The sequence below is a fragment of the Eubalaena glacialis genome, chromosome X (assembly GCF_028564815.1).
Source record: "Eubalaena glacialis isolate mEubGla1 chromosome X, mEubGla1.1.hap2.+ XY, whole genome shotgun sequence".
Taxonomy (NCBI): domain Eukaryota; kingdom Metazoa; phylum Chordata; class Mammalia; order Artiodactyla; family Balaenidae; genus Eubalaena; species Eubalaena glacialis.
In genome coordinates, this window is record NC_083736.1 from 97253258 (window position 1) to 97270484 (window position 17227).

At 37.4% G+C, this 17227-nt stretch overlaps 1 protein-coding gene across 1 annotated transcript in view; it reads left to right on the forward strand.

The window, feature by feature from the left end:
* The window catches only part of IL1RAPL2 (interleukin 1 receptor accessory protein like 2), a 720608-nt gene that overhangs the window by 216249 nt on the left and 487132 nt on the right, over positions 1 to 17227 (forward strand). Inside the window, exon 5 of the mRNA XM_061178193.1 lies at positions 6053 to 6239. Within this exon, the coding sequence (XP_061034176.1) occupies positions 6053 to 6239 (187 nt within the window). The remainder of the gene's footprint in view (positions 1 to 6052; positions 6240 to 17227) is intronic.

Sequence of the window (17227 nt, forward strand, 5' to 3'; positions counted from 1 at the left end):
CATTTTTTTTTTTTGGTCAGTTCTTTCAGATTTTCTACATAGAAAATCATGTAATCTGTGAATTTTCTTGTCTACTGCATTAACTAGGACTTCCAGTATAATGTTGAAAAGGAGTGGTGAGAGAGGACATACTGCTTTATTCCTGGTCATTGTTGGAAAGCTTCTACTTTCTCACCCTAAGTATGTTAGCTGTAGGGTTTTTTGTAGATATTCTTTATCAAGTTGAGGAATTTCCCCTCTAGTCCTAGTTTACTGAGAGTTTTTATTATGAATGCGTTTTGGATTTTGTCAAATGCTTTCTCTGTGTCTACTGATCTGATCATGTGATTTTTTCTACTTTAGCTTGTTGATATGATGGATTACATTAATTGCTTTTTGAATGTCGAACCAGGTTAAATCTCACTTGGTTGTGGTGTATAATTCTTTTCATACATTACTGGATTTGATTTGCTAACATTTTGTTGAGGATTTTGCATCTATGTTCATGAGAAATATTGGTCTGCAGTTTTCTTTTAATGTCTTTGGTTTTGGTATTAGGGTAATGATGGCCTCATAGAATGAGTTAGAAAGTATTCCTTCTGCTTCTATCTTCTGAAAGAGATTATAAAGAATTGATATAATTTCTTTCTTAAATATTTGATAGAATTTACCAGTGAATCTATCTGGGCCTGGTGCTTTCTGTTTTGGAAGGTTATTAATTATCTATTCAATTACTTTAATAGCTATATGTCTATTCATATTGCCTGATTCTTCTTGTATGAGTTTTGGCAGATTCTGCCTTTCAAAAAATTGGTCCATTTCATCTAGGTTATCAAATTTGTGGGCATAGAGCTGTTCACAGTATTCCTATGTTATCCTTTTAGTATTCATGGGGTTTGTATATCCCCTCTTTTATTTCTGATATTAGTAATTTATATCCTCCCCCTTTTTTTCTCCTCTTGGTCTTTTAAAGTATTAACATTGCATGTTTGCAGTTATATGTACTTATTTCTGCACTCATCTGAAAGTCTCCTTTTCCACACAAATATGTTTTTCAGTAAAATCTTCTTATTTTATAATGATTCTCGAGAAATGGAATTCAACAAAGGGCCTAATATCCTGTTTGTTTATTCATTTGTTTCCCTTCCTTGAATTTGGTATAATATCAGTTCATAGTTCTTTTGGTTTGAGGACAATATCATCCAGTAATGGTAGATTGATTAATTGATAGTTATGCATAGTGGTCAATTCACATTTCAAAAATATCAGAAAACAAACTTTTTAGTTTACTAACCATTAGATAGTTCTGTGATTTTCAAGGAAATTATTTTGAAATGAGAATAAGACAGTTGAAGGAACCATTTAGAAAAGTTTCAACTATATCCTGAGGCATTTTTTCTGGGCTTCTGCTTTTAGATATGAAAGAGTTCCCTAATTTATTTAGTTTATTTTCAGTAGGTTAGCCCTGGTGATACAACAAATGCACTTAAACTCAAATTTTGAAATACAACTTTAGATTTTATAATATTAGCATGTTTTATAAATGGGAATTGGAAAGGGGCATCTGTATTTCTCATGTATGTTTTAAATCCTAGGTCTTACTTTTCCCCTTAGGGAACCCAAGATGATCAACATTTTCCCTTAGAAATATTTCTGCAAAAAAAGTGTATAAATTATGACCTAAAGTAGCTAACATTAAATCTTTGGAATAGAAAACAAGGTTTATTTACAAATTTGAAAATTCTGTGCTGTGCATTTTAATAACAGTGTTCTTGAAGTGTTATCTTTACACATCTGCATTTCTTTCTGTGAGCATCCCCAAGTTGGTGTGGATAACCATGAGTTAGTTCAGCTGATAGCATCAAGTTCTGAGAGTGGCCAGGGGTTAACAGCCAGAGCCTTGGTTCTAAGCCACTGACCAGCTATATGATCTTGACTAAGTTATTTATCCTCTCTGTGTCTCTCTTTTACTCCTATACAAAATGTAGATGATACTTACCCTGCACCTTTTCCTGGATTATTGCCAGAATTAAGTAAAATAGGAGATATGGAAATACTTGAAAGATTACAAATGTATACAATTGTAAGGCATTGCTGCAACATCACTGTGAAGGCCCTTTGCTCATATTGAGCCTGAATGTGTTCCTTGTCCTCCTCAGGATGTGAAGGGAGGACAGAAAAAAAAAAAGTACAATTCCCATTCTTGCACACTCGTCAGTCTGCCTCCTCAAACTTGCACAGCTCTAATTGTACCTAATGAAAGAAAAGTAACATTTTTAGGTCCCAGTTGCAGGAAACATTTTAAATAGAACTGGCCTGCGGCATTTTTCAAAGTAAAATCTCTATAATGCAAGACTGTTAGCAGGAACTGTGCCAGGGCTGGATTACACAACTGATAAAAATCAACCTGAGTCTCAGACTGTCAGGCATCCTTGATCACACCTCCCCCAAGTCAGCAATGGAAACAACAGGACTCACACCAGGCCTTGTTTTGAGTTCCGGAGAACTTGGTCGTCATCAAGGACTTCATACTAGGGCTTGCTCGTGGGCTAACAAGCAGTATGTCAGCAGCCTTTTACATGGTAAAGACCAGAGCAAGAGTGAATTCATGCAGAGCCCTGGTCAAGATTGTTTGTGGGTAAGGGTGAGAGACTATTTCCTCCTTCAACCTATCAGCCATTCACAGGGTGGGTTCCCTTCCCTCAACCTCATCCCAAGTTAATGAAGGTGCTGCTGGCATGACCTACATAGTGTATACTTTGGGCAGTTTGGAGAGGGAACATGAAACCTTGCCTAGGGGTCTGGGCTTTATTATAGAAGGTGTTTGTCTAAGAAACTTGCAAAAGGCTTAGTGGAACTCTTACTAACAATTCGACCTCCAAAGTTCTGGCCTTTGCCTAATAGCTGGTATTCACAGTACTTGGAAGTTCCTTCTTGCCTTAGTTGCTTTCTCTTGATTAACTTCTTTTTGTGCCTAGGTCAGTATATCTTTTTGATCCTTTCAGACCTTCATGACGCACTGGTACTAGGCCTGTTGCCTAACTGACCTCTTCTAGACTCTTTTCTCTCAAGTAGCACCCCAGGCCAGTGGCATATCTTAACCCATCGCTGCCAATGTATTGTTTTTCTTATACTGGTGATTGTCCACAATTACTACATCACATATAAATTATAATTATTAATTTATCAACAATATATGTACGAACTAATACAAGCGGTAATAACAATTCTAATGACAGTCTATTCAATATTTACTATGGGCCAGATGCTGTGTTGTATGTTTTATATTTGCTTAATAGTTAGAGCAGCCTGGAGAGGTCAGATATTATAACCATTCCAACTGAAAACAGTAAACTTATTTTTGCTTAAGTTTGTATAATAAAAAGAACTTCTTCCTCCAAACTCCAGTGGAGCCACCATAAAGGATTTATCCTCATTTTTCAGCTGAGGAATCTGAGACTGAGAGATGTTACATAACTTGCCCAAGGACACAGAGCTAGTTGAACCTAGTGGATCTTAGTTCAAAGCTAGTGCTTTGTTATGAAACCACTATATTATATTGGTCCCTTACTTAGTCTACCCTATTTTCTCCTCAGGACTAAATAGATTTGGGATAGTAAGCTCCTTTCAGGGAACTGGACATTCTGTCTAATACTTCTATTCTTGAGACTGCTGGTCAACAGCTCTCTCTCTCTGGGTTTGTAACACAAAAATGGGAAGATATTTAACAAGTAAGTCTCTTTCACCTGTATGGATGGACACCATGGAACAGATATGATCAAAGTCTGTGACATTAAGAACTGTTCATAATATTTTACATACTTAGCAGAGGTGCTTTTCTTTCTTCTTTGTTTAAAACTTTTTAAAAACTGTGACCATTTATCTTCCTTCCATACCCTATACATACCCTAGTCCTCCTTGTCTCCCAGATATAGTCATTATATTTTTTTCTTTGCTGGTATGCTGATGCACCAAATTTGGCTAATCCTTACCCTGGTGGTACAAGAATACCTGCAGAATTATCCTGAGTCATGTTTAAACAGGGAATGTGATATTTGACCAGCCACATACTTATATGAATCTGTAGAATGGGGATGGGGTGGTTAGTACCATATGGGGTTTATGCAAAAGTAGAGCAGAGAGGACATGTCTCTTGAATACATACCTTTTGATGCCCACACATTTAATCAACTAAGATTTACTAAGCACTTACTATCAACTTAGATCCCAGGAATAGAGTGATGAACAAGAGCAACAAATTCTTTGCTCACACTTAACAAAAAGCACATGATAGAAAATCAAAGAGAAGAGCAAGTATAAACAACCATGGCTCAAATAGGCTTAGTATATTCAAGAAACAGAGTAAATACGATTGCGACTGCACCCTAATGAGTGAAGGACAGAATGTTACGATAGGCCACATCATGTAGGGTGTTAAAGAAAGCAAGGAGACATGGGCATGTTTAGCACTGAAGTATTGAAAATGGAGTCAAGAAGAGCCAAATTGATTGAACCAAATTTTACCTTATTGTCTGAGACTTAAAAACATTTCTGGTGGCTTTAGCTTCATGGCTCTTAAAGAAGCTGTCAAACATTTCTTAATAGAATTAAATGTTCTTACATTTGATCCCTAGTGGGCATATATTATACCCTTTCTGAGAACCTTCATTGAGGAAGAGAGAAAAGCAATAGCTCACAATCTACATTGTATAATGGGGTTACATCTGAACATCAGAATGGAAGTGCATCTTCAGATGACACAGGCATCGCATAGTCAGGAGTACTTGCCAGTAATTAACTTCACTAGAAATCCAAGTAGCAGTCATTTTGATTAACTTAGTTTGTAAACTCAATGGGCAGCAGCCATCTGCACTCCTGTGTTTTGTATGGTGTCTGGCATATTGTGAAATTTCAATGAATACTAAGAAGTACAAACAGTAACAATCATTTGAGGCCATCTTAAAATTATTGGTTGGCATGCTAATCCCATTTATCAGGATTGTTATTACTTAATTGTAAAAATACTCGGTTTTGAATTATCCCTGGCACTTTGTGTTTTTTAACAGCAGGTATCCCTTGATGTTTAGAACACATATTCTGAAATGTCTCACCAAGAGATTTACAGTTGACCTTCTTTTAAGTCTTACCAGGCTGCTTCTGGTCTCTTCCTCATACTTTCCAGATTTCTTTTGTGTGGTTGATACCTTCTGGAGTCTAGGCAGAGTAGGGTTGGGAAATGTCATGGGATATACATAGGGAAATGAAGGCAGAATTTCAATTTCATAAATACCCTTCTATTATGGGTTAGCCCATTAATGTCCAATTTCTAAAGCAGCTTTATGGTAAAATTCAATGTTGAAATTCCTTTATAATTCTAGTTTTGATGGATAAAATTAATCCACTCTGCTAGGATTTGTTCTTTGTAGGAACCCAAATTTGACCCCTGACATACCTCAGTAAACACCTTAAAAAGCTATGTGAGTTAACGGGTATCTTCTGTATGTTGATCTGTTTTTATTTTTAATTTTTATTTTATATTGGAGTATAGTTAATTAACAATGATGTGCTAGCTACAGGTGTACAACAAAGTGATTCAGTTATACCCATACAAGTTGTTGATCTGTTTTTTGGTATGTATCCTATAAAAGAAAATGTTGGCTTAGAAACCAATGGCAAAATTAACAATCCTTGGAATACCTGTTAAGGGACTGGCTATAAGGGCAAACCAGAAATGGCTATAGCCCTAGTTATAGACTTTCTCATAAGTTTTTGCTATCAGATTGTCAACATAGCAATGTTTACCACTGGGAAAGAAGTCTGATTATTTTACATTTCAGAAGATGGGTACAGCTGCTCTATTTAGCTATCTCATGGCCAGAGATGTCCACGTTAGCATTTTGTTCCATATATTCCTGTCAGTTGAAGTAGAAATTTTTTCTGTGTTGTTTCCATGTTGTTTCTGATTTCTAGGCAAGGTCCTAAATGTAAAAGTCAATATTCTTGAAATATACAGAGTAAAAACATAGGTGTAAACACCCAATAAAGCCATTTTGCTATTTCTCTATTCCTACAGAAACTCGACATATTGCATGAAGGTGTCAATGTCCTTGACTGTTGCAGAGAATGAATCAGGTCTGTGCTACAATAGCAGGATTCGCTATTTGGAAAAATCTGAAGTCACTAAAAGAAAGGAGATATCCTGCCCAGACATGGATGACTTTAAAAAGTCCGACCAGGAGCCTGATGTTGTGTGGTACAAGGTAATTCAGAATGATGTCTAATGCATTTTTTTACCCTAAGTCAATAGCTGGCTTGGGGAGATAAAAAGGGAGAGATTTTATTTTGAGTTTTTGGTATTAGATGTTTCACTGAGAAGAATCAGCAGATCCACAGCTAAGTAATTCAGATCTATGATTCCTATATATTACTGGTTTTCATGTACTTCCATCAGCAGGTGTCAGAAGCAATCCCAGCTTCTCCAAAGACTAAAAATAAGGAAAATATCCCTTTACCCCAACTCATGAGAGCAAATGAGAAGAAGAGTGAAGACTGAAATAACACATGAAAGAAAGTATTTGAGGGACATAGAAATATTATTTACTGTTAGGAACAAAGGCCCATCTTTACAAGTAATGGTGCTTACAAAAAATAACAACGATTATCATGGTCTATATTGTGAGAACCACTGCAGTCAGTGCAGAAGAGAGAAATGGGCCCAGTGCAGGATGTGTGAACACTGGAAATAACGTGTTTATCTGGAAATAAACCACACTCAATGGTTGTACAGACGAGAGTTGAATGAAGGAACTGTTTACAGAGGTGTGGTTAGGGTTAAGGGAACCAAAAAGGGAAGAAGCTGTAAATTACCGCTCCTAGGTCTAGAGTGGCAAGGGGAAGGAGCTGTATCTCTGGAACCTGGCAAGAGCGGAGCAGGCCTGTCAAGAGCTGTGGCCTTAGAGGAGCATATTAACTGTGGAAAACAGAGAGAGAGTGGATAGGATGGAAACCCTAACCCCTCTTAACTCCCGCCTTCTGGTTTCTTGCTAGTGTCTTCCCTCCCACCATGCGAGTTCAAACAGAATTCAGAGAGCAAAACTAGGGGGTAGAATCAATAGTCTTCAGCTTCTCTGGGCACAGAGTAGGTCAGACAAGGGCAGAACATGGATCTAGGGCAAGAAGCAGAGAAATAAACATAGAACCTTTCAACTGTGATATTCTGGCTGCGAGCCTGGGGCGCTGTGGTTCTAAAAGAGGACTGAGCACCCTCTGCCACCTCTGAGCCACACTGGTTGGCCCACGGTGATCATATATGACCATATATGGTGGCCAGAGGTGACCAAGGAGGTTTTCTGCACAGGTACTGTGCACATTATTGCAACCAAACACACATAAAAGGTAGGACAGGTGGTTTCTGTAGTATCTGACAGACCCTCAGTTTCCAGGAAAACCTAACCCCTAGCTCCTACAGTTGTCAGGTGCTTTTACATCTGGAAGTTCCTCTATCTTCATACCTGGGGGAACTCGAAAAGAGACAGCAAGAGCATGTCCTGAACTAGAACCTCAAGTCTCTTTGTGAAGTGTCATCCTCCTTTTTTTTTCTTAATATTCTGACAGATAAAAAGGAACATGATGTTCATTATGCATAAATATAGAATATCCATACTTAGTGGGACCCTTCATGCCATCATCAGCCTTGTTAGTATTTCTTTTTTTTTTTTTTTAAACTCCCTGTGCTGTTTTTTTTTGTTTTTTATTTATTTATTTATTTATTTATTTATTTATTTATATTTTTGGCTGTGTTGGGTCTTCTTTTCTGTGCGAGGGCTTTCTCCAGCTGCGGCAAGCGGGGGCCACTCTTCATTGCGGTGCGCGGGCCTCTCACTATCGTGGCCTCTCTTGTTGAGGAGCACAGGCTCCAGACGCGCAGGCTCAGCAGCTGTGGCTCACGGGCCCAGTTGCTCCACGGCATGTGGGATCCTCCCAGACCAGGGCTCGAACCCGCGTCCCCTGCACTGGCAGGCAGACTCCCAACCACTGCGCCACCAGGGAAGCCCTCTTTTTTTTTTTTTCAATTTTTTTTTTTTTCGGCCACGCTGCACGGCATGTGGGATCTTAGTTCCCTGACCGGGGATCAAACCCACACCCCCTGCAGTGGAGGTACGGAGTCTTAACCACTCGACCACCAGGGAAGTCCTAGCCTTGTTAGTATTTCTTAGTCACTTACTATGTGCCATTCGCTGTGCTAAGCTTGGTCTCTATGTTATCTCACTTAAGTCTCAGTGCAACTCTGTGTGGTGGGTGCTATTATCATCATTTAACAGAGGAAAAAACTTGAGTGTTACAGGAATGTAGAGACTTGTCCAAAGCTACTCAGCTAACAAAGTCTCATTTTATATTCAAGGCAGTGTGGTTCCAGAGTCCATTTTCTTAATCACTACCCTCTCCTGCAATAGGCCTGGAGCTAAACCCAGCCTCGATCTCAGGCACTTCTTTAAGATGAGTAAAAAGGTTTTATTTCAATTTTATAGTTCAGGAAGGGAGGTTGACTAGCTCAAGGGTTAGCAGCTAGGAGTAAAATCCAGGTCATCAGCTTTCTCTTACAGTGTTCATTCTATCTCATCTTTTTGTCTTTTCACTAAAATCTTTCTTCCCCTTTCTTCACATCTCTATACATCACCATAGTCATTGTATACCAAAGCAGTTTATTCCTTGGAAAAAGCTAACCCTCACTCTTTCTTAGAAATGGACCAATGATGGTGAAACAAAGGGCTTTTCCAGCTCTGCCTGGATAATAACATTTAATATTTGTATAACATTTTATAATTGATAAATAATAAGCATAATGATAGGTAATATTTATTAAGTACTTACTATATGCCAGACTCTATTTTAAGTGCTTTAGATGGATTAACTCAATTTCTAGTTTCTCAATCTCAATCTCTACTGTCTTATGTAGGTATTATTATTATCTCCATTTTACAAAAGACGTGACTGGAGACTCAGACAAGTTAAGTGACTCAACAAATGTCACACAGCTGTTTGTGACTTGCAGTTTGGCTCCTGGGCCCTTCCACTTAGCCATTACACTATACAAATGGATCAGGATAAAAAATTAAAACCAAAAGTTAAAGAGTCTCTGAAGCTCCCAACTGCATTGTTAACCCCTTTTTTCACACAGGGTTTTAAGTAAATCCTTGAAAAACTGTATTGACGTATTGGGAAAACGTTTCCTTTTTAGCCAATACTTCGATAATCTGCCTTGCTTGCTTTGTAGTCTGTGCATTTCCTACCAGACTGAACATGAAGTGATTTTGCTCTGGCTACAACAATGAAAAGAGGAGGACACATTTGTCCAGAGTTAATTCTGGTGCATATCCAAAGTTAGAAATGTACAATGTATTATCTCCAGTGTTTTAACAGTGAAAAGTATGTGTTGCATGATCCTTTTCCCAGTCTTCTTTTCAAATATATGTAATCTTTAAACTTGTTTCTTTTCCAACCATCCTGTTATGGCAGGCCTTTGAGGACTATTCTTCCATGCCTGCAGGTAATCACAGCTGAATAGGAAGGTAGAGGTGGCTCATATGGCACTGGGGCGTGTTCATAAAGATGAATGAGTAAGCCTATCCTGGTTGTCCTTGGAATGTAAGAGATATGCATAAGGGGGCTGTAACTCCTCTATCTGAACTCTATTAGTTAGCAAAAGGAAGTGAGGAGAGGGGCTACACTTTCAGCACTTGCTCCTGATGCTATGTATGGGGCTTAAACATTAGAACAGAATATACAATTATGTCAATGCTTTTGGAAACATTTTTGAAATGAGAGATAAAGATTATTTTCTTTATTGAACTAAGAACACGAGAACAACCTCATTATTCACTGGGAACACTTGACACAAGAGTGTAGAGTCCCTTTATCCCATTTCTAAACAAAAGAATTCCCTAACCTTAATAGGACATTAGCAATGAAAATACAAATACGTTCCTTGGGGTAAAACACATATCTATGTCATTAGTTACCTCAGCTGATAAAAGGCTGATGTTAATGAGGTCAAGGCTTCCAGTTTGAATCCTCCTTTTTCTTGCCACAATTATCTTAATTTCAGATGTTTGCCATTGGTTATAATGGGGTGGTTGAGGGCATTATGGATGGGTCAGTGCAAATTCATTCATTCAGTTAGTATATATATACTGGGTGCCTACTATGTGCATGTTGATTATATATATCTAATTCATTTTTAATAGCTGTATCATAGTTCATAGGCTAGATATAACCTTGCTTTATTCAGCCATTTTTCAGATGGATATTCAATTTTTTCTAGTTTTTTAAAAATAATCACAGTATTGCAGTAAACATCCTTGTAAACATACTTATATCCTTACATCCATGGCGTACAAGATAGGAATGATCTCTGTCAGTACTATTATTCAGTATTGTTTTGGAGGTTCTAGCTGATGCCATAAGAAAATTAAATGAAATACGCTATACAAACATTGGAAAAGAAGAGACAAAATAATCTTATTTTTCAGATTGTATAACTGTATACCAAGAAAACCCAAGAGATTAAACAACAACAAAAAAATAGAACTAATGAGATAATTTGATAAGGTAGCTTAATAAAAATATACAAACTATTCAATAATTTTTATTTTTGCCCGTAATAATCAGTTAGATATGTAAAGGAAAAAATGAAATTATCCCATTTACAACAATGAAAAACTGAAAAACACTTTGGAATACATTTAACAAAGATAGGGGGAGACCTATATAAAAATATAATTTTGTTGAAGGACATAAAATATAGTCTAAATTAATGGAGAGACAGAACGTATTTCTGCATTGGAAGATCTCATAGAAAAAAAGATCAGTTATTCCCAATATTATATAAATAAGTAATCCAATTTGCTAAAATATGAATTTTTAAAAATTAGACAACATGATAAACATTATAACATTCATATGGATGAATGAATATATCAGCTTTGCAAATGAAATTTTGGAAAAAACGTTAATGAGAGGGGACTTAGTCTAACTGATACTGAACTTACTGCAAAACAGTAGCAATTAAAATAATAAGTTTAAGAAAGCATAAATAGATCAGTTAAATAGAATAGAGAATCCAGAAACAGATGAAGTATGTATATATGAGAATTTAGTATATGATAACATTTCATTTTAATGGGTGTGGAGGGGGGATAACGGCTTATTAAAAATGATGTGCACATAATTGACAATTCATTTGCAAAAAAATAGATATCTGACTCATACCATGTTTAAGAAAATTCCAGATGGATTGTGAGGAGTTAATTTCATCTCCTAAATAATAGTCTAGGAATGACCATTTCTAAATGCTGTCACTCATTACAATGAGATAAGCTTCCAAAGTTAAGAGCTTTACAGTTATTTATCTTGCTAAACATTCTGACAATTTTCTTTCTTTTTTTTAAATGCTAAGTTGGGTAGTATGGATTTTTTTAATTTAATTTTTATTTTATATTTGAGTATAGTTGATTTACAATGTTGTGTTAGTTTCAGGTGTACAGCAAAGTGATTCAGTTGTACAGATACATATATCTATTCTTTTTCAGATTCTTCTCCCATGGAGGTTATTATAGAATATTGAATAGAGTTCCCTGTGCTATACAATAGGTCCTTGTTGATTATCTATTTTATATATAGTAGTGTGTATATGTTAATCCCAAACTCCTAATTTATGCCTCCCCCCCAACCTTTCCCTTTTGGTAACCATGAGTTTGTTTTCGAAGTCTGTGAGTCTGTTTCCACTTTGTAAATATGTTCATTTGAGTTTCTGCTGAAAAATCAGCTGTTAACCTTATGGGCATTCCCTTGTATGTTATTTGTTGCTTTTCCCTTGTTGCTTTTAATATTTTCTCTTTGTCTTTAAGTTTTGTCAATTTGATTAAAATGTGTCTTGGCGTGTTCCTCCTTGGGTTTATCCTGTATCGGACTCTCTGTGCTTCCCGGACTTGAGTGTTTCCTTACCCATGTTAGGGAAGTTTTCGGCTACTATCTCTTCAAATGTTTTCTGAGGCAGGTTCTCTCTCTTCTCCTTCTGGGATCCCTATAATGTGAATGTTGGTGTATTTGAAGTTATCCCAGAAGTCTCTTAGACTGTCCTCATTTCTTTCCACTCTTTTTTCTTTATTCTGTTTCGTGACAATTATTTCCACCAGTCTGTCTTCCAGCTCACTTATTCCTTCTTCTGCCTCATTTATTCTGCTATTGATTCCTTCTAGTGTATTTTTCATTTCAGTTATTGTATTGTTCATCTCTGTTTGTTCTTTAAATCTTCTGGTTCTTTGTTAAACATTTCTTGTATCTTCTCAGTCTGTTCCTCCATTCTTTTTCTGAGATCTTGGATCATCTTTACTATCATTATTCTGAATTCCTTTTCAGGCAGATTGCCTATCTCCACTTCACTTAGTTGTTCTTCTGGGCTTTTATCTTGTTCCTGCATTTGGAACATATTTCTCTGCCATCCCATTTTGTCTAGCTTTCTGTATTTGTGGTCTCTGTTCTGCAGGCTGCAGGATTGTAGTTCTTCCTGCTTCTGGTGTCTGCCCTCTGGTGGGTGAGGTTGGTCCAAGGTTTTGTGCAGGCTTCCTGGTGGGAGGGACTGGTGCCTGCCCACTGGTGGGTGGCACTGGGTCTTGTCCCTCTGATGGGCAGGGCTGTGTCAAGGGGTGTGTCTAGAGATGGCTGTGGGTTCAGGACAACTTTAGGCAACCTGTCTGTTGATGGGTGGGTCTGTGTTCCCACCCTGTTGGTTGTTTGGCCTGAGGTGTCCCAGCACTGGAGCCTTCAGGCTGTTGGGTGGGGCCAGGTCTCAGCGCCAAAATGGTGACCACCAGGGGAGCTCACTCTAAGGAATATTGCCTGGGGTCTCTGCCACCAGTGTCCTTGCCCCTGCAGTGGGCCACAGGCGACCCTCACTTCCCCAGGAGAGCCTCCAAGACCCACAGGTAGGTCTGGCCCAGGCTTCTATGGAGTCACTGTTTTGCCCAGGGTCCCAGTGCACATGAAACCTTGTGTGTGCCCTCGAAGAGTGGAGTCTGTGTTTCCCTCCATCCTGTGGATCTCCTGCACACAAGCCCACTGGTCTTCAAAGCCAAATTCTCTGGGGGCTCCTCCTCCTGATGTCAGACCCTCAGGCTGGGGAACCTGACATGGGGCTCAGAACTCTCACTCTTATAGGTGAACATCCGTGATATAATTATTTTCCAGTTTGTGGGTCACCCACTCGGTGGTTATAGGATTTGATTATATCATGAAAGTGCCCCTCCTACCGTCCTGTGGCTTCTTATTTGTCTTTGGATGTAGAATATCTTTTTTGGTAGGTTCCAGTCTTCTTTGTCAATGGTTGTTCAGCAATAAGTTGTGATTTTGGTGTTTTCATGAGAGGAGGTGAGCTCAAGTCTTTCTAATCCGCCATCTTGTCTCCCAGAAAATCCTGACAATTTTCTTAAAGAGGGAAAAAGAAGGTCATTGAAGACCTTGTAATACCACAGCCCAAATGACCAACACATTTTGGCTAAAAAAATGGTTTGGCAAAATGCTTGGGGTTTTTGAATCCTTTTTGAAAATGTAATGATATTAATATGTGCCTTATTTTGTAATCATAAAATTACATTCCATCCTGAAAATCTTAATCTCTTCAACTAGAATTTTCAAAGATACTTTTATCCAGAAGGAATGAGCTAGGAATCCCATGAAGGCTTCAATTTTGTGTGCCCTAAAACCACAGTCAGTGACACAAGATTTAAGACCCGTTTATCCTTGTTTTTATTTTTAGGTATGGCATTAGAAATGGGAAAATGGTTATTTATTATTTGCAAATTATAAAGAAGATGGGTTGCTATTTGAGGAGTGGGTATTTAATATGTGTAAGAAGCACTGGTCTTTGAGTCTGGGGACCTGGATTCTGGTCACCATTACACCATTAATGTGGATGAGTAATTGGATGACACTGGGCCTCTATTTTCCCACATATAAAATAGATATAACAATGTGTGCCATATATCTCAGGCATGTTATAAACATCTAATGACTAAAGTCCTTGATATTTGCTGCTACTATAGAAAGGGAAAAGTTACATAGGAAGCTAGAAGCAAAGTTACATAGGACATCTCAAACTCCAACTGGGAATTTAAGACTGAGGGTTTTTTAAGTCCTGTTATTCTGTATAATCTACAAACATAAAATACGTCCTTTTTACTTGTACAATTTGATGTGTTTTGGCAAATATATACACCACAAACAAGATACAGAACATTTTCATCATTCCATTTTTCTCCATGTCCTTTTGTATTCAGTCCCTTCCTCCCAGCCCCAGTCCTTGCTAAAAAGATATCTGTTTTCTATTCTCATGGTTTTGTATTTTCCAGAATGTCATATAAATTGAATAATATGATATGTAGCCTTTTGTGCCTATCTTTGCTCACTTAGCATAATGCATTTGAGATTTGTCAATGTTGTGATATATATCAATAGTTCATTCCTTTTATTGCCGAATAATAGTCCAATATTCCACTGTAGAGATGTACCACTGTTTAACCATTCACCCATTGATGACCATTTGCTGCTGGGTTTTGGTGATTAGGAATAAAGATCTTATAAGGTTGAGTTTTGACTGTCCAATTTCTGGATTTATCAAAATGATATGTTTTTGTCAACTTCTATAATTTTTGACGTGTTCGTTTTTCTCAAATTTAACAGGAGTTTGCTATTGATCTTTCCTAAATTGTTAGAAGAATCCAGACTTTAAAGGGTCTTCCTGTGTATCCTTAATGGCATTAATGACATTCGAGGGATAAAAACAGATCAAAGTAAATTAAAGCATTTTAAGCAATGTCTCTTTTTGTAATCTGACTACCTTCTATATATCCATTAGAATGATCTTTTAGAAATGCACATCTGATCATAGTGTGCCACTATTTAAAGCACTCCAGTGATTCTATAAAAACTTTTAGTTAGTAGTTCCTTTTTGTTGAGTATTTACAGGGCCTGACACTGTGCCACACATGTTCATTAATTAGCTAATTCAATTCTTAGAATAGTCTTATGAGATAGGTTATATAGTGACAGAGCTGAGATTTGAAACCTGACAATGTGCAAATATCTTAGAATGGAATTTAAGGCTTTTAGTATCTGGCCTCAGCCTACTCATTGCCACTCTCAAGAGAGCAAAACTATTCATATTTTTTTGTCCACTGCATGGTTTTTCACATCTGAGTTCTTCTACACATGTTATTCCCTCTGTCCTGTATGTCCTGCTTGCCTGCCTAACTTTTATATATTGTTCAAAACTCAGCTCATTTGCTTATAGTAACCTATCTGTACACCAAACCTCTCTGTCATACCTAGTCTGATATGATCTAGTCTGGTAATCTTGGATGAGCCAGCATTAGAATGACTTCAAATATTTCTTCTGTTCCTTTCTCACTTTCTTCTCCTTCTGGTATTCCCATTACATTTATGTTACATCTTTTGTACTCCTCTCACAGTTCTTGGACATTCTGTTCAATTTTTTTTCATTCTTTTTCCTCTTTGTTTTTTAGTTTGGGAGGTTTCTATTGATATACCTTCAAGCTCACTAATTCTTTCCTCGGCCATGTCCAGTCTATGAATGTGCCTATCAAAGACATTCTTTATTTCTGTTACAGTGTTTTGATTTCTAGCATTTCCCTTTTGATTCTAAGAGTTTCCATCTCTCTTCTGTTCTTACATATTGTCCACTATTTCTATTAGTGTCATTAACATATTAATCATACTTATTTTAAATTCCCAGACTAGTAATTCCAAAATTTCTGCCCTATCTTAGTCTGGTTCTGATGCTTCCTCTTTCTCTTCGAACAGTGCGTTTTTTTCTGTCTTTTAGTATGCCTTGTAAATATTTTTAAAAATCCAGACGTGATGTACTTGGTAAAAGGAACTGAAGTAAATAGGCCTTTACTGTGAGGTTTTTTTAATGCTTATCTGGCTAAGAGTTAGGCTGTTTTTACTACTTGCTGTAGGTGTTAGAAGCTAAAAGTCTCTCTGGTGTCCTTATTTTTTACTTCCCTGTTATCCTTCTATTTTTCTAGAGACATATTCTTAAATAAGGTCTGTGTTGTGTATTTCTTTCAACTGTAATATCGTGTTATTATACAGGAGCCCTATTGATGTACTGGTAAGGTGTTGGGCAAGGGAAAGCATTCTATAATCCTGTGATTAGATTCAGTCTTTTAGTGAGCCTAGTCCCTGGCCTGTGACCATCATATGTGCTTCTCAGCTTCCTGTAAGACAGGAAAGATAGAGAGGACTGGAGCTGGCTATTTCTTCCCCCACTTCAAAGGCTAGAGGAGGCTGGGTTTGTATATTTCCTGTACCCCAGGTCCTTTATGGGCAGGCTCTTTGGGTATATTTCAAAATGGTTTACTTTCCCCATCCTTTGCCAGAAGCAGGATTTTTCTCTGATCTTCAGCCTGAGAAGAACCTGGTGGGACTCGTGGAGGTAAAACTTACAAAAGTGTGGGCCGCCCTCCAAGACTAGGCCCTCAGGGATTTTTTATTTCTCAAGCTAGTTCACACTTAGTTTCCAGAAATTAGTCAATTATCCTTTAAGTGTTCCTACCAGTTGGCTCCTGAGGCTGCTTCTGCTCCCAGTAAACTGTGATTCTCTGTATCTACCTGTCTCTCCAGTTTCTGGGACAGTGGCTTTTACTGTGACTTCAATTACCTGATGGAAATAAAAGAAGTTATTGAGTTTCAGTTTATTCAGCTTTTTTCTTGTTGTTAGGATGGTAGTAACAACTTCCACGTCCTTTATGTGTCAGATAAGAAACAGTAAATCAACCCCTTCATTGGAATGGTAACTTTAGATTGTCTTTTGGATTGTCTCCAGACTCCTATAGAAATATGAGTCACATTAACTCCTAATAGTTATTAACATATCAAGATAGTTGTGTATGTAATTTGAAAGCTGGATACTGAGGGTAACGACAATAATAGAATAATAGTTAATATTTATTGAGTGGTTTTAGCATGTGATGCTCTATATTACAGAGGATTTATATGCATTACCTCATTTAATCCTAATAATTACCCCTATTTCGTATATATTATGATTATCACCAACTTTTTAAAAATAGGTGAAGCAACTGAGGCTTAGATCGGTTAAGTAGCATGCTCAAGAGCATATAACTTGGGATTTCATCCCAAGTATTTGAATGTGGGATTTATACTCAAC